This window comes from Cricetulus griseus, chromosome 5, assembly GCF_003668045.3.
Source record: "Cricetulus griseus strain 17A/GY chromosome 5, alternate assembly CriGri-PICRH-1.0, whole genome shotgun sequence".
Classification (NCBI taxonomy): domain Eukaryota; kingdom Metazoa; phylum Chordata; class Mammalia; order Rodentia; family Cricetidae; genus Cricetulus; species Cricetulus griseus.
In genome coordinates this window covers 18,557,651-18,583,414 of record NC_048598.1, presented here as the reverse complement: position 1 = coordinate 18,583,414, position 25,764 = coordinate 18,557,651, and the positions used below count along the sequence as shown (strand labels likewise).

The 25,764-nt window shown below is 39.8% G+C and overlaps 1 protein-coding gene across 2 annotated transcripts in view; it reads right to left on the bottom strand.

The window, feature by feature from the left end:
• Positions 1-13,120: 13,120 nt before the first annotated feature.
• Positions 13,121-25,764, bottom strand: part of Rgs7 (regulator of G protein signaling 7) — a 372,764-nt gene continuing 360,120 nt past the window's right edge. Inside the window, exons 17-18 of one of the 2 annotated variants that reach the window (XM_027418903.2) lie at positions 20,834-20,911; positions 13,121-13,836 (exon numbers count right to left, since the gene is read on the bottom strand). In XM_027418903.2, coding sequence (XP_027274704.1) covers positions 20,858-20,911 — 54 coding nt within the window. In that variant the 3' untranslated portion in view covers positions 13,121-13,836; positions 20,834-20,857. The remainder of the gene's footprint in view (positions 13,837-20,833; positions 20,912-25,764) is intronic. The other variant, XM_027418904.2, reaches the window with a different exon arrangement.

Here is a 25,764-nt window from a genome sequence, read left to right as displayed (position 1 = left end):
GAGACTACATTAGGACCAAAAGCACAGTCACAGAAACCCTAACTCCTTCCACATTCCCATTTTTTAGTTTTTAATGAGAGAATAAATTCCATGAGCCCTGAATCAGCTGTCACATGAAGGAATGCAAATTGACTCATCACTCTTATTTGCCCTTTGGATAGCTAATCAATTTAATTATCCACAAAAGGCAAGCGTTCAGCACCCTGTCTTTTTACAACACATAGGGAAAGGCTGGCTCCCCTGAGGTGACAGCCTGAGACATCTAAAATGGCAGTCCCCATGGGAGCTCCTCCCACCTGCCAGGAATCCCTGGAGTTTGGAACTATTTTATGGACTCCTCTTCCCAAGGCCACACTGGTACTCTAAGATGGGCTGTTTCGTTGGTGACATAGGTATCTTAACTTTTGTTATTTCTTTAATTTTGTTTGCTTCACTTTGCAGTGTGTGTAGTGGAATTTAAAGCCTTACATTAGCTAGGTGAGCACTCTACTAATGAACCACAGCTGCAGCCCCTGATCTTTTTCACTTTCTAATAGAAAGATATTTTATAAAGTTGCTCAAACAAAACTTTACAGGTTAGGGCTTCCATATAGATGGCCAGTTCAGTGTCTTTTATAACTTTCTAATTAACCTTGAACCAATTCACCGAATGCCAGAAATACCTGTTATTAAGGTCCCAACTCTCTGGTTAGTCTATTGTAATGGTCAAAATTAAGCACAATTGTAATGAGACATTTTTCCATGGCTTTAGGGCCCCCAAAATAACACAGAGTCTTATATTAATTACAATGCTGCTGGCCAATGACTAGGCTTTCTTATATGGTATCTCTTAATGCTATTAATCTATATATTTTATAAAGACTTATCGGACCCCACTGGCAGGCATCTTTTCTTGCTGGGATCACATGGCGGCTCCACAGAGAAGAGAGGAGGAAGAAGAGAGCAATTTCCTGCTTGTCCCTGCTTATATTTGGGTCTGCCTGCTATGTCACTTCCTGCCTGGATCACGAGACTTCTCTTTACTACATTTCCCAGAATCCTCCTCGACTCCTAGTCCCACCTATCTTGCTTCCTTATTGGCCAACAATGCTTTATTCGACAACCAGTAAGATAAACATACATGGAAGGACTTCCCCCATCACAGGGTCTGTTAAGTACTTAGAAGACAAGTGCAAAAGTATGTGCACAGCTCATACAATTCAAGCAGTGCAACCTGTAGCATAGAGATCATCAAGAAAACCATCCAGGTTTTCTGGAACAGTTAGAATCACATGTAATAAAACTTACTAACTGTATAGAAGCACTTGAAATACTGTTATATCCGTGTAAGGATGTTTTATATATGAGTGAGTTTTTTTTTAATATGCTATCCTTTAAAAGATAATTACAGTGCTTATTCCATATAAAAGCATTTCATTCTCTTTCTTCAGGTTTTTTCTTTTCAGTGTGTGTGTGTGTGTCGGGGGCAGGTTGGTAAGTATAAATGCTATGACACACATATGGAAGTCAAAGGACAATTTCTTGGAGCTTCTTCTCCTCACCTTCCATCATGGGGGTCCTTGGGAATGGAGCCAGGTCATAAGTCTTGGCAGCAAGTGTCTCATGAATCACCTCTCTAGCCCCATCTTCTTTACTAAGAGCTGGAAAATTACAGCACAACAGAAGTGGTTGGGTAGAAATAGGCAGTGCCTGTGCGCTGTAGCATAATGAAGGCACTGTGCATGGCAGCTGTGACCAGCCTACCTTAAGAAGCTTAAAAGAAAGGGATGGTTTTTGTCCTAAAGAAGTAGAACAGTGTATAACCTGATTACATAATGTACACATTTACCAGATGTTCACATGATGCCTTCAGTCATAGGTATAGCATTTTTGTTTTCATGTTGATTAAGGATAAATCCAATTAAGACATAAAGGTATCTGCATCAGTCAGAAAGTAGTTATAAATAAATCCCTTCAAATACCAGAACCCCCTCACCGATTTGTTTATTTTATTTAAGAGAGAATTCCTCATTCTATTTGCAATAGTGGGGGTAGAACTGCCCGTGAAAGACGTGTGGATAAAGGGAGAAGTGAAGTTTCTGTGATCGCATCAGGGCTGAGCTTGTAGTAAAGGGGCATTTAAAAAAGGAATAAAATGTTTTGATTTTTAAGAAAGAATATAATAGATGGTGTTTTTGGAGAACACTGGCCCTGGGGACAGCTTTGTGGGTCACCTCCCAGCGGCAGTGGCTCCCAATCGAGAATGTCCTTGGGCACTCTGCTGTGGACACTGTAGCTATTCTTTGTCATCATGATGAGAGCCTCCCTTGGGGAAGCTGGCAGAGTTAGCATTGCCACATGTCAAAGATAACGATTCTGCAACATTTCCTGTCTCCTTGTTCCCTCAATGCTTCTCCCTTCTTTCAATTCTTTTCCAACTTTTTTGTTTTCTGCAAGATTTGATTTGTTAGCAACTGATGAAAATCAAAGATCACTTAGATACATGAGTCAAAGTTTCTCAAAACACACAGCAATCCTGCCAGCCATCCTGCCAATATTGAAGTCCTGTGTTTGCAGCAACAGGGATGGAACTGCGTTAAGTGAGAAAGAAAGACAAGAAACATGAATTCTCATTCACATACTCATATTCAGAATCTAATAAGACAATTTTTTAGAAGAATGGGGAGCAGGGTGTTCAGAATGGGACTCTGAGGAGGGGAGGCAGTCAATATGGACCACCTAAATGGAGTGGAGAAATGACCCTGGGCTCTTTAGCACTGCAGGTGAACTGTTGGTCAAAACAATTTAAGGTGTGTTTTAAAATGATTAAAAGTATAAGGAATTCCCACCACATACACACAAGAGAGATTAATGGTTGAAAATGGGGAAAGACTCACTGCCCTGATTTGATTAGAGATTGTATACATTAGCTGCCATAATACACCCCATAAAGATGCCCAGATCAGTGTCAATTAACAATGAGGAAATAAAGCATAACCTTTAAAGTTCTCAATAGTTTTATGTGCCTGTTATCCTCATTTAACCAATAGGGCATTGGAAGCCACTGAAACTTAATTACCCAAGTCTGACTTCACAGTTGGAGTTTTTAGTCACAGGGCTCAGGATTCCAGCGCAGCTTCTACCTTTTATCTGTGTCCTACAGGACTTGTTCTCCTGTACAAGGTGACACAGCAATAAGCAGGTATGTGACATTGGTGTGCACTATATGACCACTGCCTCTTACTCTTTACAGCCTGTGGCAGTGTGGAGAGGAGATGGACTGTGTAGTTGGGTACATTTGGGTCCCAGTCTTGGTTCCTGCTGATGTCCATTTCTGAGGGCAGTTTGATGGAATTCCTACAAAGCAAGTGTTTCCTGGGATGCAGAGACTGGTTCTTTAAAATTAACTCTCTTAATGCTGATTTTGAAGAAGAGATATTTTAAATCTTGAAGGTGTTTAAAATTAATCCATGACCGGTAAACATTTATAAAATTATACATAATAAATTTATGTAAACCAACTTATTAATCTGTCCCTTTACAGTTCATACTTCTGGTAAGATATCTAAGAAATCTTTGGGTAATTCCAGGTTGCAAAGATTTCCTTCTCTGTTTGATTCTGCAAGATTTACAGTGTTGGCTTAATTTTAGGTTTTGCCCCATGCAGGGTTATTTTTGTATACAGATCAAATTTCAACTTTTTATCTTAGGTTTAACACATGGATTTCTGACTGTCCCACATCATATTACTTAGTGTTTTTCTTCTAAGTAATGAGCAGAAGGTACCATTCTGTTAAATTACTTCTTCATGCTACTTTTCATTCATGCTAATGAGCTCTCGAATACTTTAACTTCATCTATGTTTCATTTTTAGGGTGTTGTAAATAATACTGCTTTTGAATATCAATTTATGGTTGTTTCTGCTATGTAGGTGATTCATCTTCAGGACACTTCTATATATACCATTTACACACCAGAGCCTTCTCCCTTTTACAACGTACAGGCCAGTGCTTCACATGTATACACAGAGTTGTGCAATGACTACCATTCCTGAATTTTAAAACATTTTTATTACTCAGAAAATTATCTCCTTACTTCATCTCTCTCCACTCCTGGCAGACACTAGTCTGATTTCTGTCTCTCTATTTACTTATTGGGGGTATTTTATTCTGTTTGTTCCAATATTACTTTCATTCTTCCTTAAATTCTTTAGGTATGATTTCCTTTAGTTTTTGGCTGAAAATTTATAATAGTTGACTAATTAATTCAGTCCATCTTTCTAATTTTGTTTAATCACTTCCAACATCTTGGTGTCTTTAGGAACAGTCTCTCATGATTTCTTATGTTACCTATGTATGAGTCATACTACCCTAGTTATTTGTATATACCAAAACTATTATTATTATTATTCCTAATATATGTGGGGTGCATTTGTGTGTGTGCATGTGTGTGTCATGTGTACTCTTGTGTGTGCAGGAACATGTGCAGGGAAGGCCGAAGGCCAATGTCAGGTGTTTTCCTCAATTGCTTACCCATCTTCTTTTGGTTTTGGTTTTTGGAGACAGGGTTTCCTCTGTGTAGCCCTGGCTGTCTCATAACTCACTCTATAGACCAGGATGTCCTGTAATCAGTTAGGCTGTCTGGTCAGCCAGATGCAAGCATCTTCCTGTCTTTGCCTCCCAGTGCTGGGGTTACAGGCATGTGGATCTGAACTCAGGTCCTCATGGCTCTGCAACTAATACTTTGACCATTGAACCATCTCCCCAGCCCTAGACTATTAATACTAATGATTAAAATGAAACATTTGGAAATAATGCATTGACTGTAGAAACACCGCTGCCACAGTGCTCTCCTGGGGTTTGCTGTCGCTGCTGCTTCTCGTCTTTTCTCCCATCTCTGTTATGACATTCATGTTTAATTTGCAAACATTGCACTATTTTTCATTGCAGCCACCAAGTCTGTTCTGTTGAACTAGTGGCCAGTGAAAAATGGTTCAGAGGTTTCCTTAATGTTGGCTTAGTCAGCCTTCCATCAGTAGACAAACACCTGAGACAACTCAGTTCATTGTTGGTTGGCCCCATTCCCCTTGGGACGGGACAAGACAGTGCATCCCAGGAGGAGCACATGGTAGAGGAAGCCACTCATCTCCCAGCACCTGGGACGCAAAAAGTGAAAGGATGGAGCAGTTGTCCCAATGTTCCCTCAAATAGCACACTCCAGTGACCTCAGTTCCTTCCATCAGGCTCCACCTCATAAATGTTCTGCTGGTCCTCAGGAGCAGGAACCAAAGCTTTTCACAGACAGCCCTTCAGTGGGCACTTATCCAAATCACAGTGTCTTGTACCAGTAAGTTCCCATGGCTCTGTGTGTATATGTGTTTGTGCATGTGTGAGTGTGCATACAAGTGTCCATGTGTATATGTATGTGTGTGTGTGCATTTATATTTGCGTGTGTGGAGCATGTATATTTGAACATGTGTAAGCATGTGTATGTGTGCGCTGTGTAAAATCTATGCATGTACATGTGCATGAATATGCGTGCATTTGTATGTGCATGAGGTTTCCATGTTCCAGCAAGCAGTTTCTAGTTCTTGGGGTTTTTTTTAGGTCCTGCTATCACAGAGGCTTAAAGTCAGACAGAATTAGTAGCTAGAGCTTCTCTGAGTTTTCCTCCATATGTGGCAGGCCCTGCACCTGTGTGTGTTTGTCTCAATTCCTAGGGATATGTCTTATTATTACTCAGATTTTACTATTAGTCTCATCCCTTGCTTGGTACTGTCACACTCCTTTAAGCCTCACTTGGTACCATTGCCTCCATAGCCATTGAGCAGTTTACCTTCTCTTTGGAACACACACCAGTGTCTGAACTTTTCACACAGAACAGACTCTGACTTGGATCAAGCAAAGAGATACCCTGAATGTGACCTTCAGCTCAGCGAGCTTCCAGACAAACCCAAGAGGAGTCATCATCTTGGGACCAGGGTGGTGGAAAGTTCCACCCCCTTCCCTTCCATCTAGTGACTGCTGGTTTGAATCATAATTATGAGATAGTTGGTTCTCAATGTTACCATGGAACTAGGGGTAAGGAGATGGGAAAAGCTGAGTCAAACATTGGGTTGACTCTTTTAAATCAATGATCTTCCAGCTGCTGAGTGTTTCGTTAGCTTCCAGAATTCTGGGGGCTGCTATTTTCATTGTTCCTAAGGTTTTCATTATTCTGGAAGTCCTTGGTTAAAAGTTTCTACACTCCGATAAGCCTCTCTGCCAAAGTAGCAATCCAAATCAGACCAAACCAAACTGAATTAGAAAAAGAAAAACCCATGTTTAATCGATACATCGCTCCTGCGTGGCCTTCCAGACCCCAAGAGAGGAGATGGGAAAGGGAGACCAGAAAAAAATAACCACACCAGTCTGTTTTCTGGGGGGCAGTTTAAATAACCTGTGGGAGTGGTCTTGATTACCTGTGGGGGAGGGACCATCATTTGGTGGGCTTTCTGAGATGCAGCAAGGTTTGAAGGGAGATGGGTGAGGAGGCTTGGGTAGAACCTCCACCATAACATCCCAGACTCTTTGGGTAAATGGATGCCAGCGACTGTGGCAAAGCCTTTACTATAACACTTAGCCCCATCAGCATTTAGACATAAATCTTTCACGTGATAACCCTGCTAAACTCAATATTGATAACTTTTCTGGTAGATTCAACTGATTCAAAATGTGGGTCAATGAAATTCCATTTGGAAAAGATTTCTACAGGTATTCTAGGAAGAAGGACACCAAAACCCCCTTGGCTGCTGCTGATGGTGGCATGGAACTGTGTCTCTGGCCTATTAAAACAAAACCAAAAATAAACCTTGGAAGTATTTAGGAAAGGGTGCTTTTAATTACCTTGGCCAGGTAATCATACCCTGCAGACGCATATCGTTTACTGAGTTTTCACATTATGAGAGCCTGGGAGGATGGTCATAGAAAACGTGGGAACCCATCCTAAAAGTCAGGACTGTCCAGCTGTACTTGCTTCACTTCAAGCCTCAAAGAATTCCTGTAATGAGAGATGCCAGTGACCTTGAGCTAGGAAAAAGCTACTGTGGAAAACGCAGGACAAAGTACACCACAGGCTTTCTGCTGGTCAGCAGGTCTCTGGGGAAGAGGACACAGCAGTTCAGAGACTGGAGCCTTGGACCTTTGCAAATACAGCAAAGGAATGAAGTTTTGTCTGGTCTGCTCAGAGGAAGTGGTATTTATAGGTCCTGACAAATACAAGTCAAAAGACATTGTACCTCAAATAGGTGGTGAGTACAAGGAGAAGGGGAGGTCTAAATAAAGAACAGAATGAAACAGACATGGGGCAGGAGATGTGAGTCCAGATTTGACTGCATACGTAGTGTGTGGTAGATCGTGGATTCCCAGTACTGAAGAAAATCCCGGGACTCACTGTGTTCACTGTTGGTTTTGTTTTAGGAAGACCTGACTAAAAAACACAGATATAAGGTCCATACTTGCCTGTCAGTTCCACGCTTTCCCAACAAGCATCATGCTTTCTGGTTTCTGATCAGTTTTGTTTTTTGTTTGTTTTTTTTTTTTTTCTTTTCTTTTCGGTTGCCTATTTATCATCAATCCACAGTTAAAGCAGGTCATTGTGTCAGCACTTTCACCTCCTTTATTTGCTGGACAGCACTTTTAGTTAGTGGCTGCTTATGTCATAAACACCAGGCAGACATTGGGCTACCTGAGTTACTGTAGTCCTTGGACCATAAGTCAGTAAAGGGAGATCAGGGGCTTTCCAAAATATTTATAAAGTACTGTTTCTACAGCTAGTAACCGAGCAGCTCAGAATTCAGGGACGTAAGAAACACCTCCCCACAAGAGACAGAAAAGGGTGCCAGATTATTGTCAATTGAGGTAGCATCCCAGAGGCTGATAGGAAGTCTAATGAAGTGAAGCTAGTCAGAGGCCAGTCAGTTCTACAATTACTTCCTCACTCTCTTTCAGAGTCGGAAGCCAGGAGCACAATAGGCAAAGAACAGCACAAAATCTTCGTAGAGAAAAGTCAGGCCTTCCTCCACTGTTATCTTTAAAACTTAGCTTGCTCATCTACGGAGACTGTATCCTTTTAGATGTCAAAATGTAGACCCAACAGGTGTGAAAGAATGGCATGTCAGTATTTTAATTCTACTATTTTTAAAGTTGCGTGTGTGTGTGTGTGTGTGTGTGTGTGTGTGTGTGTGTGTGTGTGTGTTTGTTGTTTTTTTTTTTAGGTATATGCGTAGCTTAGAAGACTGAGTGGCCTTACATTGTTCATTTTGTTGAATTGTCCCATATATCCTTGAATAGTTGTGTTATAAATCCTATCACTCAGAGAGAGACATTGCAAAGTTCCACAGATAATCTCACTGAGGTTTTGATATATTTAATTGATACACTCATTAGCAAATAAACATATTGTCCATTACAGAAATTTCCATTTCACCATTAGCTAAGTGTTCTTTTATGTCCTTCAGCTAACTTTATTAGTTTCATTATGAAATTCTTCCAATTTTAGTAACTTTGCTATTAAATACTGTGCAATTTTTTTTTAAAAATTTGCATGAGATGTCTCAGCTCCTTTTTCTTGTGTTCAGTGTTATTTTGATGGTAATCTCACTCCAAAAATGTATCTGCTGTAGTTGAGTCTCAATTAGTTTAAAAGTGCCAGAGTCAAGTTTCCCTCCGTCTTCTGAAGACAAAACCCAGGGGAAACCCAGGCAACCCTTATTAGCACCATTTCCAGCAATTTCCTTTTTCTCTTTTGTATCTGCCCATATCCCTTCCTCTGACACCTGCAAGACCAAGAATCTACCTGCAATACAAATCCTGTGTCCTTTGCAGTGTAACTAACATGGTAGTTATTTAGTTAGATGATGGTACCCACATCTTACACTCACCACTGCCTACTGTCATAGTGAATACTGAGAAAACTCCTGTGGGGTTTTAGCCTACACATGGGCGAGGCCCTGGGTGTATTTGGGAAGGTTCCTATTTCCCAAGCACTGGCTTCCAGAATCTCTTTCTCCTCCTCTGGGACCCAGTTCTCTGGTCACTCTTTTGATTCTACAGCTTTATTGTCACTGAATTTCTTAGCCTCCATCACAGCTCTCTACATGTCAGGCCTTTCCCAAGGTCTCTGCTGTCCTGAATCTATTTACTTTTGGCCATTCACTACTTCAGTTTGATTAAAAAAGAATGTATGGATACTTACTGTATCTTTTTAATAAAGATGTCTCCTTAAAGAAAAAAAGAGAAGTGTGTAAGAGAAAAATTATTGCCTATCAGTTATGCACCAAGCACTGTGCTTGGTGATTTGCATATATTATCTTAATTCTTTTAGCCAATACAGGACTAGGATGTTATTAACCTTTAAAAGATATTAAACATGGTCTGACCTACTGGACTTCCAAACAAGAGTGAGATGATTAAGGTTTTATAACCTAATAAAGACATTAAGATTTATGAATCAATTTATTAATCAAGAAATGTTCACATCTTTTTAGCCACTAATGGCCATTTGGAAATGAAGTTACAAATACATTACATTTCAGCCCCAAGGAAACATCCCTAAATATCCAAGGTCATGTGCATGTTGTGTTTTAGTCTTATTTTAATAAAATTTTATGTAGGAGCATTTTTTTGCATTTTTCTCAAACTGAGTTGATGGGGCTAAAATTTTTAATGAAAAGTCACAACTATACAGTCATACAGCAAAACCTATAAGATCCTCGTGGTTGAAATATGACTTTAGTTCTCTCTCTGTCATTTGCATTCTTCACTGATACATGCTGTTTCTTAAAAGTCTTTGGAGACAGACTGGTACTTTTATTTGCTTCCTGTAAGTATCCTGGAGAATTCTCAGAACATGCAAAGCAGTTGTCATGGGTAACAGCATCAGAGCTATAGGAAATTCAATATGCTGTCTCAAATATGTACTTGTGTATGGACACAATCGATACTTGCACTGAAATGAATGAAATGAATTCATAGTACTCAAGTCTTGCTCTTAAGTAAATGCCCAAATTATTTCTAACTTATTACATAATAAGAAATGTGCACCCAACTCTAAGGGCCAATACATCAGCAAGTTCCAAACAGCAAGATTAAGGGTGGCGTTTGTGAGAAAGATGGGAAGCATCCTGCCTTCATTTCTTATACTGGGCCCTGTCAGACCAGTGTAACTTAGATAAGTTTACAGCCTCGTTTCTGTTATTCAGAATAAGAACATTTTTCCCCAGACCTTCTGAAAACATTAGTGCAGCATTGCAAAGGAAGAATTGGATCAAGGAGGAATAGATGCTTTTGTAATGTGAATATAGAAACTCTGAGTCACTGGGGATTGGGGACACCTGTGAGCTGGGAGGATCTGTGAGGATAGTGTGAAGGTAGAAGTTCTCAATAGCCACTTTATTTCATGAAAGCTTTAAGGAATTTTATTGTCTGCCTTACAATTCAGCTGGTCTAAGAGATGAGGATGGTCTTGGAGGTGGGCTAAGATTGCCCAGGACTAAAAGACAAAAAACTCCAAGCTTTAGTTTGTGCTTCCTGAAAGCTAGTCAAAGCCTTTACCTATGCCCAGAAAAACCTGGGTGTCTTCAAATGCTTTAAAACTTTTAAGGTGCATTCTTCCACTCTCTCTCCCTCTCTCCCTCCCCCCCTGCTCTTTCTTACGTATGTGTACCACACAGACACCCAAGTGTCACAGAGCATGTTTGGAGAACATAGGACAACATGTACAGTCAGGGGTCTTTTCTTCTACTTTCGTATTGGGCTCCTGGGATCAGAATCAGGCTACTGGTGTGGTAAAATCATTTTGTTAGTTCCTGAAGCATCCCCTCCGCCCCCCACTCTCTGATTTTCTTGAGGGGGCATTCTTAGCCTTTCTTTTCTGCATGAATCCATGATTTAGAGCCACAAATAACAATGGTGCATAACACTGTGAAAGATTGTCCCCGAAATAACCCCTCACATCTATGAAAGCACACATTTTACATACCATCGTCTTCCAATAACAGCTTATTAACTAGAGTTCCATTTTAGTTTCCATGTGGGATATTAAAGACTTGTTCTCAATAATAGCTTAATTTGAAATATAGATTTTTTTGTGGCAGGGTTTGTCTGTTTTGTCTTAGTTGTTACAGAACTCGCTCTGTAACCAGGCTGGCCTTGAAACTCACAGAGATCCTCCTGCTTCGGCCTTTTGAGTGCTAGGATTAAAGGCATTTGCCACTAACACCACCCAGTGAATTTTCTATTTTTTTAAAAAGATGGAAGAGTGAGGGACAGGTGTAGTACAATGGGTCTTAAGGCCAGACTGCATGGATTTATATGCTCATGGCAATATGAAACACCGTGCCAAAACATCATATCCTGCATGTTGAATATCTTTAAATTAGAATTATAAATTTCATTTTATTACCATATCCTGCATGTTGAGTATCTTTTAAATTAGAGTTATAAATTGTATTTGATGTGTGAGTGCTTTGCCTGCAGTAATGTCTATGCACCATGTGTGTGCTTGGGGCCCTCTGAGGTCAAAAGAGGGCATCAGTTCCAAGGGAACTGGAGTTATAGATGCTTGTGAACCAGCATGTGGGTACTGGGTATTGAATCCAGGTCCTCTGGAAAAGCAACAAGTGCTCATAAAAACTGCGGCATCTCTCCAGGCCATGTCAAATATTTTTTAATGGTTCACATTTATTTTTTTTCTAGGTCTGTGGGGTAGGGCATGTATATGGAGGTCAGACAACAACTCGTGGGAGGGGAGTCTGTTTTCTCCTTCCACCATGTGCATTGTGGGATTGAACACAAGTCATTAGGCTTGTCTACTGAGTGAGCTTTGCCTTGATGCATTTGGTATTTTAAGACAGAGGGATTTAAGAAGGGGCAGATTTAGGAAGTACTCTCTGAAGTTTCCAAGAACTGGATCGTAAGATCTTCATGTGAGTTGTGGCCTCCCTACGCAAAGGAGGCCGACACTAATAGCTCTGGAGGTGGGAGTGTGCTAAGAGGAATAAGATCACCCAGGACCTGCTGAATCTCCTCCATTGATTCCTTTGTCTCATTCCCTTGGTCTTAAGGAACTTTTTCACAGCCCTCACACCAAATGAGGAAACAGCCAGGTGTAGATTTTGTTCAAGTCCACATTTTGCTATGAACTTGCCCGCCACATAAAGCTTATGTTAAGGAAATTCGTGTTTCCTTCTTGTTAATCTGTCTGAGATGTGAGATCCAGCCAAGAACCAAGCCAGGCAAAAGGGGGTTCCTCTACTCTAACCCCAGTTAACCTTGTGTGACTTCTGGCAAATTGCTGGTTTTCTTTTCTTCAACGCGTTGAACATGAGATATTTCCCATAGAATCTTGTCTTTGAGCACTTGCTGCCCAGCTATGGAGTGCTGTTTTGAAGTGTTGTGGAACCATTAGGATGTGGATTCTTGAAAGAGGAAATGACAAGGCATTGAGGGTTGGGGTTTGACATTTATTTGATAACCCTATCCCATTTCCTACCCACCATTTGCTTCCTGATAAGGAACATAAAAATGACCAGTCCCATCCATCTCCTGCTCCTGCTTCCATGCCTTCTCTTCCAGGATAAGCTCTAAGCCCACCTCTCAAAAGTGCTTTTGTTAGAATTTTATCACAGCAATGAGAAAAGCCACTAATCGAGCCCATAAGACAGTGACAGTCAGCTTTCACTAGATGCTGATAATTCCACCTGATACTTAAAAGGAATCTCTAATCACTGGAAAGGTGAGAAACATTGACCTTGGGTAAACTCAGGAGTATGATTTAAAGAAAAAAGGATCACTTTCCAAGCCTGGTTCTAACTAAAATATTCATTGACTTTTAGCCAAGCATAGACTTCAGCACATGGCAGAAAGTCCTCCTCAGAAGGGTCTGAAAATGTGGAAGTCTGATTTATGGTGTTTCTCCATAGAAGATAAACCATCACCCTGATCCCAGGTCAGCCCACCAGGGAGATGCTTGCAGTGTGCTGGTCCTGACTCCATCCCATCCAAACCAGAGATAAGGTGGGGGAGGGCAGATTAAGCCTCAGCTCCCAGGCTCTGAGTGCTGTCTCTCCACTGTCTTTTACAGGTCTCACCAACAACAAAAGTTCCCAAAGCAACGAGATTCTGCATCTTTTAATGAAAGATAAAACAACAATATAAACATACACAAATTTACAGAGGTCAACTTTGATACATTTGGAGTAAAAGGTGTTTTCTCATTTAAATATGGTATAAAAATAAACGCAGAAAACATGAACAGACAATGTCCAGAGAACAGACAAAGATGGGCATTTGTTTCAGACTGTGGATACAAGGATGAAATGACACCTCCCGTGCTAATTTATTATTTAATAAATGTGAAGCCATGTGTATACTTATTGATATATACTTTTTTCTTTTACAATTCTTCCAGTTTGTGACTGACTGAATTTTCAGTGAACTGTGTATATCTAGCAGAAGCTTTAAGAAAAAGAGAGGAAGGGGGAAAATAAAGTTTTACTTCACTTGAACTGGTTAAAAAGGAAAAGACACAGACCCAGCTTAGTAAGAGGAGGAAGGGAAGCAGACAACAGGTGGAGATGGAGGCAATGAGATGGCAAAGGGTCCCTTGGCAATGATGATGCCTTAATGTGCACACAGAAAAGAACAATTCAGGTCCTTCATTCATGCAACAATCTTGGTCTAACATCCTCGGCTCCAGGTAACAGCAATGGGCTACAAGGTATGGGGCGATGGCTGCATTCAGCTTCCATGTCACAAAGGTGATCCTTTAGTAAGACTGAACAAGGCTTGTTAACCTCTTGGATGTGAGAGATTTCCCCTGAGGAAAGAAAATATCAAATGAAGAAAGAAAGAAAATAACTCACGACCACCGAAAAGCTGCACCATAGTAGAATTGAGTCACAATAGCAGAATTTTGTGTGCAAGGGTCAAAACTGGACCCTTATCTTTTGGTGTGTGGTCCTGGGAATCAAACCCTAGACCTCACACATTCTAATAGGCATGTGCTCTAGCACTGAGCTACACCCTCCTAGGCCCCCAAACTGAACCCCTTAAGTTAACCTGAATTTGAACACCGTGATGAACCCTCTCCCCTCCCTCCCCTTCCCACCATGAACACATCAAACAAATGACTCTCCCTCCCCAAACATTCCCTCTCCTCCCACCCACCCCCCACTGCAAACAGACTGATGGGGTCACAGCACACATTAGCAAATCATAAACATGTCCATAAACGTTCCACGGAGGCTGAGCTATGAGGCAACACCTAGGTTCCCACCCCGGGATATACCTCCTAACAAGAATCTGAGTCAGAGGTTCTGCAGGACAACAATGTGAATGCATTCTGTCAAGTAGGCACTACAGTTACAAATATCAGGATGTGTTGGTGTGGGATTGAACTACATAACATGCACTTTCCGAGGATGTAATTGGTAGAAACTCAAACTTGAATCTAGTCCTTCTCATGTACAGTTGATGGAGAAAAAGAAGCCAATCGTGAGTCTTGAGATCAAAGTCTACTCATTCCTCTTTCAAACTGTCAACATCTTTTTGCCATCCCCCATTTGGGTTTTTTCCCAAGCAGGAATATTTTGCTAATATGCTACTATTACAGAGAGTACATGGAATTTTTTCTTTTCCTTTAGTTTTTTGAAATCTTGACCACCAAGTTTTTTTTTTTTAAACAATTGGGAGTATTCTATAGCTATAAGAGAGTTGACATTTTAAAAGGAGAATACAAGTTATTGACTGGTGAGTTGTTTTATCACTCATTTTCTATGTTCTAATATAAAAGTGATTGGCCTACTTATTTAACTGTATTTTTTACTCTGGAAGGATGAAGTAGGAATCATTTTGGAGAAATTATAGTATTTGGGAAATAAGGTGTCACAGCTGTATCCTTGACTTGCTGCCTACTGTAGTTGAGTTGAATTAAGGGCTATATGAGAAATCCCCACTTACAGCTATTGTCTTAAGCTGTTGCTGAAGTGAGAACACATAGACTGAGTGCTTATAAACAGGAGAAATGCGTTTGCCATGTGGCTGAGAGTCTGAATGTAGGTTTTTGTTTTTCGTTTTGAGAGGGCTTTCTTCTGGTCCAGAATAGTACATTTCCTGGTCCTTGCATGGGAGAAGAGGTGAAGATGCTCCTGGGGGCCTCTTTCATGAAGTACTTAACTCCATTTGTCAAACCTCCTCCCTTAAGATCTAATCATCCCCCAAGTCTGACCTGCTAGTCTATATCCTTGCGATTATAGAATTTAATGTGCAGTATTTTTCTTGGCTGGGTAGTACAAAAATTCAGTCCAAAGCTGCCACATTTTAGGCAAAGAATGATATGTTTAAGAAATGATTAATAATTCTACAATCTGTAGTAAAGATTGGTAACCCATTAATTCATAATCAATAAACTTTCATTATTCCTTGTATGGACTTTGGCTGACAACATAGCAGACATGAGAAGCAAGATATTTTCTCTTGGTTAGAAAAGGGCTCCCAGTTTAGCTTTCAGCAGCTGGCAGTAAAAGCTTCCCACATTTAAGGAAAGTAACTCCTACCAAGCTATGCTTAGCTCCTTCCCTCCAAAGAAAATAAAAAGCAGTTTGTAATAGGCCTACACTTCCTGCCCATGATAGTTTACTGAACACATCCAAGTGAAATTCTGGGCCTCCATGTGAGGGCACACGAAGAGCCTGCCATTTGTGAACCAGGAACTGAATCCCCACAAGTCATAGAATTCACTGACATCTCAGACCTGAATTTTCAGCCTCTGGTACTGTGAGAAATGTCTGTGTTGCATTAGTGTATTTTGTGATAGCAGTCTGAATGGACAAAGACTTCCACTTCCAATCCTGTACCTGTTTTCTCATCCATAAATGGAGACAATAATAGCATCTGCTTTAAAATCTTGCTTGGACCACTGATGCAGGCACATGTTTTAAAATTGTTCTTGGGACATCCTCCGAGTCACTTTAATTTGGCTGTGACAATATTGTAAATGTTGTTAATGCTATCATTTAAGTAAAGAAATCTGATCTCTTATGAAGGCCAGATCCAAAGTTACTATTCTGATGTTGTAAAAGGCAGAAAAATCACTAAGGAACTAAAAACTAAGATTATACTCCTCCATCCAAAACATAGCCAATAAAGTATTTAACTCTTAGAATTAAAAAGCACTTTTCTATGCTTAAAGATGATACTCTTTGCTGATTTTACTACTGTAGTGTGTGATATTAATGTAAATGCACACAGGTGTGAGTATTTATTCATTATGATATGAAATAATTTATCTTGAAAGGGGATTTGTCATTTGTGGGGCAAAGGAGGCTAAGCTAATATAGAACTATTTCTCTTAAAACTATAGACTAATATGATTTGAGTCAAAATTCTGGAAAAGAAGAATAAAATAGTATTGGGTCATTTGAAAACTCAGACATGGTTACATTTTATTTAGATAGAGACCCTTGTCACTTTTTTATTCATAAATTTAATTTTAAAAGGAGCATGTTTCTCTTTCTGTATTTTTTGTTTAAGTTCCTACAAATCATGAAGACTATTAACATCTGGTGTTTTATAGACTTCACTAAAAGATCTGTTCAAAGTGCAACCTGATTAGCACTGCCCTATGAAATAACTTAAAAAACACTCTTCCATAGAAGCCCACATTGAAATAGTGTCACTGTCAACCTGGGGGTTTGAGATAACAAAGAAACAGTGATCAGAAGTGAGAAGTTATGTGCCTATGCCCAGGTAAAGTACTGATTTATCAACTATGCAATGAGAGTATTGGTTTTGTGTATCACGATGATTAAAAAGGAACACTGGGTGCAACTATGGTGAAAAGATCTTAAGAGCCTGGGGTGACAGCAAGCAACACCTGTGTCTGGTGGCTCACATAGATTTAAAGATATAGACCCTGTGTACAGCTTGACTAACTTCCTTGTGGAAAAGACATAGACCCAACTTTGGTGCTCACCCTATTGAAAAATATTAAATGGATAAGAACACTGATCCCTCCTCCTAGGGATGTACACATTAATCTTTTAAATTGCATGTGAGCCATTTGCAACAGCCATTTCCAGGCAGTGTCCTAGAAGATGTGTAGAATCAGTCTCGACCATTATCTTTGGATAACTACATTGAAGAACTAGAGAGATTTTCATAGCTAAATTCTAAACTCTTTAGCAATTCAAATGGCTAAAGGAAACCTCACCAATAGGACTTACCTACAATATGGCTTGCTTACAATAATTTAGTAAGTCCATATGAAGAGAAACTGTCTTAATGTTGGAACTACATGAACATCAAGTGATGTCAACCCCTCCTGCCAGTCTCAGGAACAGAGACTGAAGCAGAAGCAAATCTACAGGAAAGATAAACACACACACTTAGACCAACCCCCAAACTCAAGTACTGTAAGCCTTTTTAATATGTGGCTGATGGACAGTATGCTAGAAAAACAAGCATGTGATCGGTTTCTGAACAAATCTTGCCTGGCACAGGGGTGAAGATGGAGCATCAGCTTAACCTGCAATACAAGAGTCATCTAAACAGAGTTCCTTGTGTCTCACTATACAACTTCACCTTCAGCAGACCACAAATTTCCCTTCCTCCATGATTCCAAAGCTTTTGCTGTAATTAGGAAGAAAAGAACCAACTATCCCCCAAACAGCAACTTAAAAATTATTTTATGGTACAGGTACTAACCCTGGGCTACACATATGCCTTTGCACTCTGTGCCACAGAGATGAATCCTCAACCCTCTTACTTATTTTTTATTTTTAGATAAAGTCTCACCAAGTTGCCCATGATGGCCTTCACCTCATTTTGTAGCATAGGAAGGCCTCAAATTCATGATCTCCCTGCCTCAGCTTTCAAGTCATTGAGATTGTAGACCCACTAACTCACTGTTGTGAATTTTAACTGACTTACGAACCTCATTTTTGGTCTTAAAGCAGAGATATAAGACAAGGAGTGTAGAGTTTGTGAGAATGGACAGGAAGGCCAGGCTCTTAGCCACAGCATGGAACTTGGGACAATGCGACCATAGTTTTCCACTTTCTTTTTCTGCATAGTTTGACCCATAAGCATGCACAAGAAGCTACATTTTTCTCAGCAGTGAACTCCATAAGTTTTATGATCATCTCAAAAGTACAGAGCCAAGCAAGTTGACCAAACAGCGATATGAGCAGAGTTACAGGGAATGGCCACTGACCTTAGCCACTAACCGCCACTGACCGCCTTAGTATGAAAAGCACAAGACTTTTTCCACTTTCGCCATTCTGTTTGACTCAGCCTCATTAACTCTTGTTATTCCATTACAGTTCCTATTTGCTAGTATCCTGAAAATACCTGCTGCTACATGTTCCTGTAGACTTATAAGCACATTCTAGAATAATGTCCCAGGGATTACCTGCCCACTGACTTATGTGGTCTGACAAATGCCTAGTTTCTAGGCATGAAATCAACACAGCTGGCCATGTGAGCATGCTCATAAAAGAAATAAACTAAAGACACACTGTTTTTAACTCTCATGTTGAAAATGCTGTTGTCTCACTCTGCCTAGATTTCAAAATCATTCATTATCTGGCTTCCCTGTCATTCTAGTCTGCCTACTGTTACGCCACACATGGTCCTTCAGCTGGCTTGCCACCTTCTGCTCCCTCAATCAGGGCCCTCTCTGCACACAGGTGTGTCCTTTGTTCAGCCTTCAATGGTAAGTGTTCTATCCACATCTCTGCCCCCCTGGATTTTGCCACTCCCCTCCCTCAGTTCTTCTTTCATGTACTTAACAAACATCTGGGTATTATATTGTATGTCACACACCCTGGTGAAGTTATTGACAGCTGTTAAAAAACATCTGGCTTAAAGAAGTCTCCAATTCAATTCACAGTTCCTTCTATGAGCAGAACTCCCTCACTTGAAATAGCATTTCAAGAATAAATTTTTACAGATGGAGGTAAGAAAGATTTCAGTGTCTTGGGATTAAGTCACTTTTAATTCAAAGTAAGAGAGGCTTGATAGGGTGAGAGTGAGGGAACAGAGATTGAGTGATGGAGGGACACTGATGTCATCCTGTCCTAACCCTTAGTTAACCAATTCACTAACATAAATCCGGTCTTTTTGACTTGGAAGATGGTTAAGAAGAAATTGAATCTAGATTGCCTTTCCCAAAAGTTCTTCCCTGATTTAACAAAAGCCAATTCCTCTGAGTTGCAAACGGGTTTATTAAAGCATGTTAGGTAATTCTAGTGAAACTGTGAATAGGCACAACTTCTTATAATTTTAGATGTATAGCAATTCTGAGATTGAAGTAAAGAAGGAAGAGGACTCTGTCTTTTGAATATCAACATTCTTAACTAAGAGGATATAGCTATGAACAATTATACACTTAAGGACTGACAACTAGATTTCTATATGGGTTAAGAATTATCATAAGCCAAATAATCCTATTTCCTTACTTAAAATTATAAATTAGACAACCATTAAATGAAAATACAGATGACCGAAAGGAAGATACAACATAACTTAAAGCATAATTATTTACCAACTAATATACCTTTCAACTTTTTTATTAAACTATTTTAGAGCTTTTAAAAAATAAATGAATAATACTATAGATGCTGACTTACTGTAGCAGGTACATTTAATGATTCATGGCAGTCAATAATAGCCCTGTTACACTTTTCCTGTGAAATAACTTTTCCAACTATTATGTGAAAAAATCAATTTAGGTAGGTGCAGCCATATTTACAAAAAAATTAATTATCATAGAATAGGTGAAAAAATGTCACAAGGAATTACACCCAATAGGGAATTTACTGCTTGTGAAATGTTTTAATGCATAACATCTAAACATATACAAGTGTAATGTACATGTATGTGTATTTATATATAGTATACACACATGTAAAATGTATCAATCAAATGTGTGAAATGTGGCTAGAATTAAAAACTACAAAAGCCAGTGATCTAAATCTGATTTTTAATATGTGTGCAACAGTGCAGCAGACAGGCTCTGATGGACTAAGTCAGTCTCAATTTCTAGACATTCAGAGTTTCTATATTTAGCAATTGTATGATGAAATGAATGTTTTTTGTGTATGTCAGAACATCTGGGTTTTATTAGGATTAAGTTAGAATTTGGACACTTTTAGAATATTTTATCAAACTATATTCCAGAAAAAAGGTTATACTTATAGGAACAATGTATAAGTTTGCCTAGTTTTTATCTTTTTCCTTCCTTCCTTCCTTCCTTCCTTCCTTCCTTCCTTCCTTCCTTCCTTCCTTTTCTCTTTTACCTTCCTCCCTTTCTTTTACCACCCAATTTCTCTAATCCATGCCTCGAGGCAAGCTGTACAATAATTCTACATCCCACAATCTTCATTTATTTTATTTGGAGACAAGATTTCACTAAGTGATACAGACTGGCCTTGAATTTATAATCCTCCTACCTTAACCACCCGCATAGCTGGGGCTACCAATGTACGTATCAAGATACCCAGCATCTGTTTTCATATCCCTTGTCTAACACTACATATCATTTAGAAAGAAACATAGCCCATTTGCAGCAATAGGCTATTTTGTTTTCTGGTTTGTATTTGGCTTTTAATAACACTGGGCTCTTGGTTTTCTCTTTTCTCATATATTTATTGACTATTTGCATTTATCATTAAAACTGCCCGAATCCTGTGCTAATTTTCCTAATGGCAGATTGCTCTTCTGGTTATGTTTTACCAAGAAGTCCCTATATATCAACTACATTAGCTGTCTCTCTGTCTGGACATGCGTATTGACAGTTGTTAGAAAGGGTTTACCAGATTTGAGGACAGGAGCTTGCTTTAAACAAAGGCTCTTGGGCTAAGTACGGCGTGGAGCAGCCTTTCATGGCATCTCTGTGGATGAGACAGAGAAAGATGCAGTTCATAACTAGGCAAACAACCACCTCCAAGGTGTGCTGTTCACTAGAGTGGCAGCTTCTGCTGTCTTCCCAGTACCTTAGGGCATTTTCATTGTTAGTCTGAATGAAATATTAATAGGATGCAGAGAGAGAGTGCATGCATGAGGCAAATGTGATTATCATCTTCAAAAGACTAACCAAGAGATACTCCAAACAAGTACAGAGACGGCAAGCACAGGGATGAACTATGAAATGTAATAGCAGGGCAAAACAGGAAGAAGGAAGAAATTCAAATTTACATTAAAATGAATAAGCAGCAAATAAAAAGTCTACAAACAAAAGACAAGGGTAGAAAACATAACTAACTCCAGCTCATAAAGAAAAAACGATGTTTCAAAAACATTTTAGTTAAAGCACTGAATGACTCTACTTGGTTATGGTTGGAGATTGGGGCCAAAAAGCTGATGCAGTTTTCCAGTTAGATTGTCAAATGTATTCAGAAGACAAATCCAGGGAGTGGCATCTCTTGTTGGGTCACATATTGAGTATTGTGCTTGGCTATGATCTAAGAAGGCTTTTGATGGACTGGGACAAACCTCGGTGAGCAGTTAAGGTAGTGAGAAAATAAAGGAAAAGCAGGGGAGCTCCCACCTGTGCAAGATCCACTCAGATTTAATCCGATCACCACTTTAAAGGTATCTTTACCTTATCAGATCTTTTAAAGTGTTCTGCTCAGTTTTCACAGAAATATCATTTCATATTTACATTTTGTACTTTATTTATGTGGTAATAAATTATATATAAATGCAAGGATTCCATAATAGTCATAAAAAGAAACACAACTGACTTGATTCTGTACAATTCCAATGGAGGTTGTGGAGTTGAGCTCACATAACTGGAAAGCAGTCTTTCAGCTATGTCATTGGCTTTTTGATTAACACTGATCCATGGAGAGGGTGAGGGGTACTGTCTTGTGTAAGGCAGAGGCTCACAAAGCATGCTTTTCACACCTATAGTGTGATCACCACAAGTATCAATTAAAGAGGTTTGAATGGGGGTGGGGGGTTTTCCATCAAGCTGTGTTAAAGGAATATTTGCAGGGGCTCTGATGCAGCTTAAGTGAGAAGTGCTGATATTTGGCAAGAAGAGTTAAAGTGTGAATACTGCTAAGGTGATAATCCTTACACTGCACTGTCCAGAGATGCTTGTAACCCTGCAGGAGAGAGCGACAGAGATAGAGACAGAGACACATAGAGAATGACTCTAATTCAGTATCCGAGGGACAAGCTCACAGAATCTTCATTTTCTAGGCTACTGGTAATTTGAGGACGTGGAAAGTGGTATCCCACTTAGAAAGGTAGCAAAGTAGAAAATTTAACCAAGAGAAACAGCAAGAACACTTGGGAAGAAAGGTAGCAAGGTAGAAAATTTAACCAAGAGAAACAGCAAGAACACTTGGGAAGAGCTGACATATAGTATGGCATTAAGTGATACCACTGTGGTCACCTAGACAAGGGGTTTGCATTGCTCTGCTCAGTTACAGGAAACAGAAGTAGAGGTGATACTTGGAGACCACAGAAGAGTGGATGCTCTTGGAAACAAGGGGGAGATCTCTTAGAGATGCATTTGATGCCTCTGCCACCTAAATGTACCATGTTTCTGGAAGTCAGGGGCCAGCAAACACAGTGAGCCCAGAGAAGAAGACCCTTGGGACTGCCCTGGATGAACAGGTTCTGCTAAATTCCTTTGCCCTTCTGAGAGGATCATACCACCATCTTTTTTAGTATCTTCTCAAACCAACTTGTAGATTTGTAATTTAAAACTAGAAAAGAGAAAGATTTCCCAGTGACTTTTATTTTATTTCTGGTATTAGTAGCATGCTCTTATTAGACAGTAATATGTATATTACTTGTTCATGGGTGGTTATTGCTCCCTTTTGTAATAACTGAGCAATGTCTTGTGCATTTGTGTGCGTGTTGTTCATGAACAAGATAAAAGTTAAAAAGATCTTTAATATCAAAGTCGTCTGTGTGGCTTGGAGAAACAAAACAAATAACAGCTGAACATTTGGTGTCACAAGGAGTCCAAGAAACAATATAACCGTTGATGGGTTGTACTTTAAAGGTACAGTAATTGCCATAGCCTGTTTTATTGTTTGCTTCTCACTAGTTTAAGTCACAGGGATAATGATTGAATGAGGGATCGTCTAATATTCTCCATGTTACTTAGACCATGACCCCTGGCAAACAAAGCGGTGCAGCAGTAAAAAACGTGAGTCTGTATGCACATAGCCTATCTTGCCCAATCCAGGCTGCTTTGTGTGGTCTGCCAGGGGATATGGAAACCACAGTGGGATGGCTACAGATGCACTCATAATACTTCCAAGCACAGGAAGGCTTGCAAGTTGTACAAAAAAGTCTCTTGTCTTGCTATTGCAAATGGTCTCCAAGAATGAGCACAAATGATGTGAATGTTAAAAATTACTTTCACAGTGTTCCATCAGCATCAAAGTGCCTTTCTCTTCTCTGAAAAATGTTTCATAGGGAGTGTCGAGGAACATATATGACCCCATGTGTGGTTTTAGAATGGATGAAAGAAAATGAGAAATAGGAGACTTGGTTGAAAGAGAACTGTCAAGTAAGTAGTCACATAAGAAGGCATAATTGGAAGCTAACTCTACTATTAGTGGCAATGAAATTTGGTGTCACACGGAGTCTTATCTTCATCTACTTAAGTTCTATTCACACTTTTCCCAGCTACATGAAACACACTTAGAAGAGAATATGCACACCCATTGTCCTTAGAACACTGATGAGGTTTCCTGAATTTAATCCTGTTGCATGCCACTTTGCTTAATGACATATTTTAGACTGAGGCTGAGTTGATCATCTACAAAGCATGTTGCCAGTTGCTGTGATGCTAACTACTTAGGGACACACAAACATTCTCGGGTCTTTCTTCTCATTCAGTGACAATTTAGAGCATGTGTGTAAGATGATATGAAACTTGAGACATACCAGAGTCACAATTTAAGCTTAAGAATCTCCAAATAAAAACAGTGACAATGAAAAATACTATTGACTGCTTTATCACATTATGAATCCTAAATGAGACAGTTTGAAGTTTAATCTGAATTTCCAGTAAATGTGGCTTTTAAATGTTGCAGTAAACATGTCAGTGTTCCAAATTTTCTTCCTCCTCTCCTTCTCTTACTTGAACAGTCATGTTCTACTAATGATCACCTAATGTATGTTGGAACAGTAGCCACTGATCCTAGAGAAGGGTCCCCTGCTCTGTAGCATCTCCATTGCCACCATTTGCAGCCCAAGAGATCTCAGAACATAGTCTGGCTCCTTGATTGTCTTCTCCTGTGCTCCCACTGGAAGCCTCCATACTTGCCCTGGCCTGATTCTGTTGAGTCTTCAAGCCTCCTTTTAGTTTTGATCTTGCAGGCCTTTTCCTCAGTCTCCAGTCCTTCTTTCCCCTGTTTTCCTTGGGCTCCTGGATAATGCATAGTGACTCACTTACAAGGAAGCCAGCGGGAGCCTTGTTCTGTTCACTAGGCAATCAACTTCCATAGGAAGAGAGAGTCAATTTAGATATGCATGCTAGCCATATCCCATGATCACAATCTGAATCATCTCTGCCTTCTCACAAATTATAAATTTACTCAGAGCAGGCACTATGTCTTATTACCTATGTGTTCTCAATCAGAGAGCAAAGCACCTACCCAGCACAGGGGCGGGATAACTACTGTTTGTTAGAGAAAAGAACCCAGGAGTGGCCGGATGCATGCTACCACTGATCTGTACATTTATCTCAGAAGCCTCTCTGATGGTCTTCTCTGAGGCCTCCCAATCAGCAGCACAAAAACAGGGCTTCAAGCTCAACAGAACTTAGAAAATTCTGGTAGATTCTGCTCCTGGCACCTGTAGAGCAACTTGGACATTGCTCAGCAGCCACACCTGTGTTTCCTTGGAGCCCTCAGTGGTGTAGTGGGTACATGGTAGCCAAACCTTCACCATACCTAATTCATAGCTTGTACAACCTTGAGTGACAATTTCTGAACTAATGATGCTGTCAGGGGAGAGTAAAGTTACCCCTTCGAAACTAAATTAGGCTACATGGTTCAGAAACCTTTCACCAATGGATTTATATTATGCTGCAGGGAGACTGAAATCATTTTCTCAGGCAAGGTATTGCCACAACCAGTTACAGTAAAACAAGATGGATAGCCATATCTGCCAACACAATGATGAAAGAGATGGGTTTAAGATCCATAAAAGAAGGAAGAGGAGACAGTAGTTCATTCTTGAGTAGGTTTGCCTTCTGTTTGCTGGAGAGATCCAATCACCAGTTCATAAGTGTTTTTCACACGAGGTGTCATAGGGATTTCTAACAGTTTTCCACATTAATGTACCTGCAATCCTGAGCAGCAAAAGCCATAGCACATTAGCCAGAGTTAAAAAAAAAGTGCACAAACCTTTGCAGTTCATGTACAGGGGCATAGACAAGAAACATAAAGCTTTTTGGTCTCTCCGTTCTAGTCTGTCTGCATGCTGTGAGCGTGTTCATGTGAAACAGCCTGCTTAATTAAGATGATGTTTATGTTTATTAAAGATATGATAGGCTTCATGAATGTAGCTGAAACTTCCTTGCTAGACCTACAATCTATAAGATAACCTCTCTGAATGTTCACAGTTTTGTCTCTGCTTCTTTGTGGTAGAATATAATATCATGACAAGGGAAAGAAAGGATACATGAGATAATCTATATTTGAACAAGTGTTTTTGTGGTGCTGAGTATGGCACCCAGAACCTGACATATGCCAAGCAAAAGCCCTGTCAC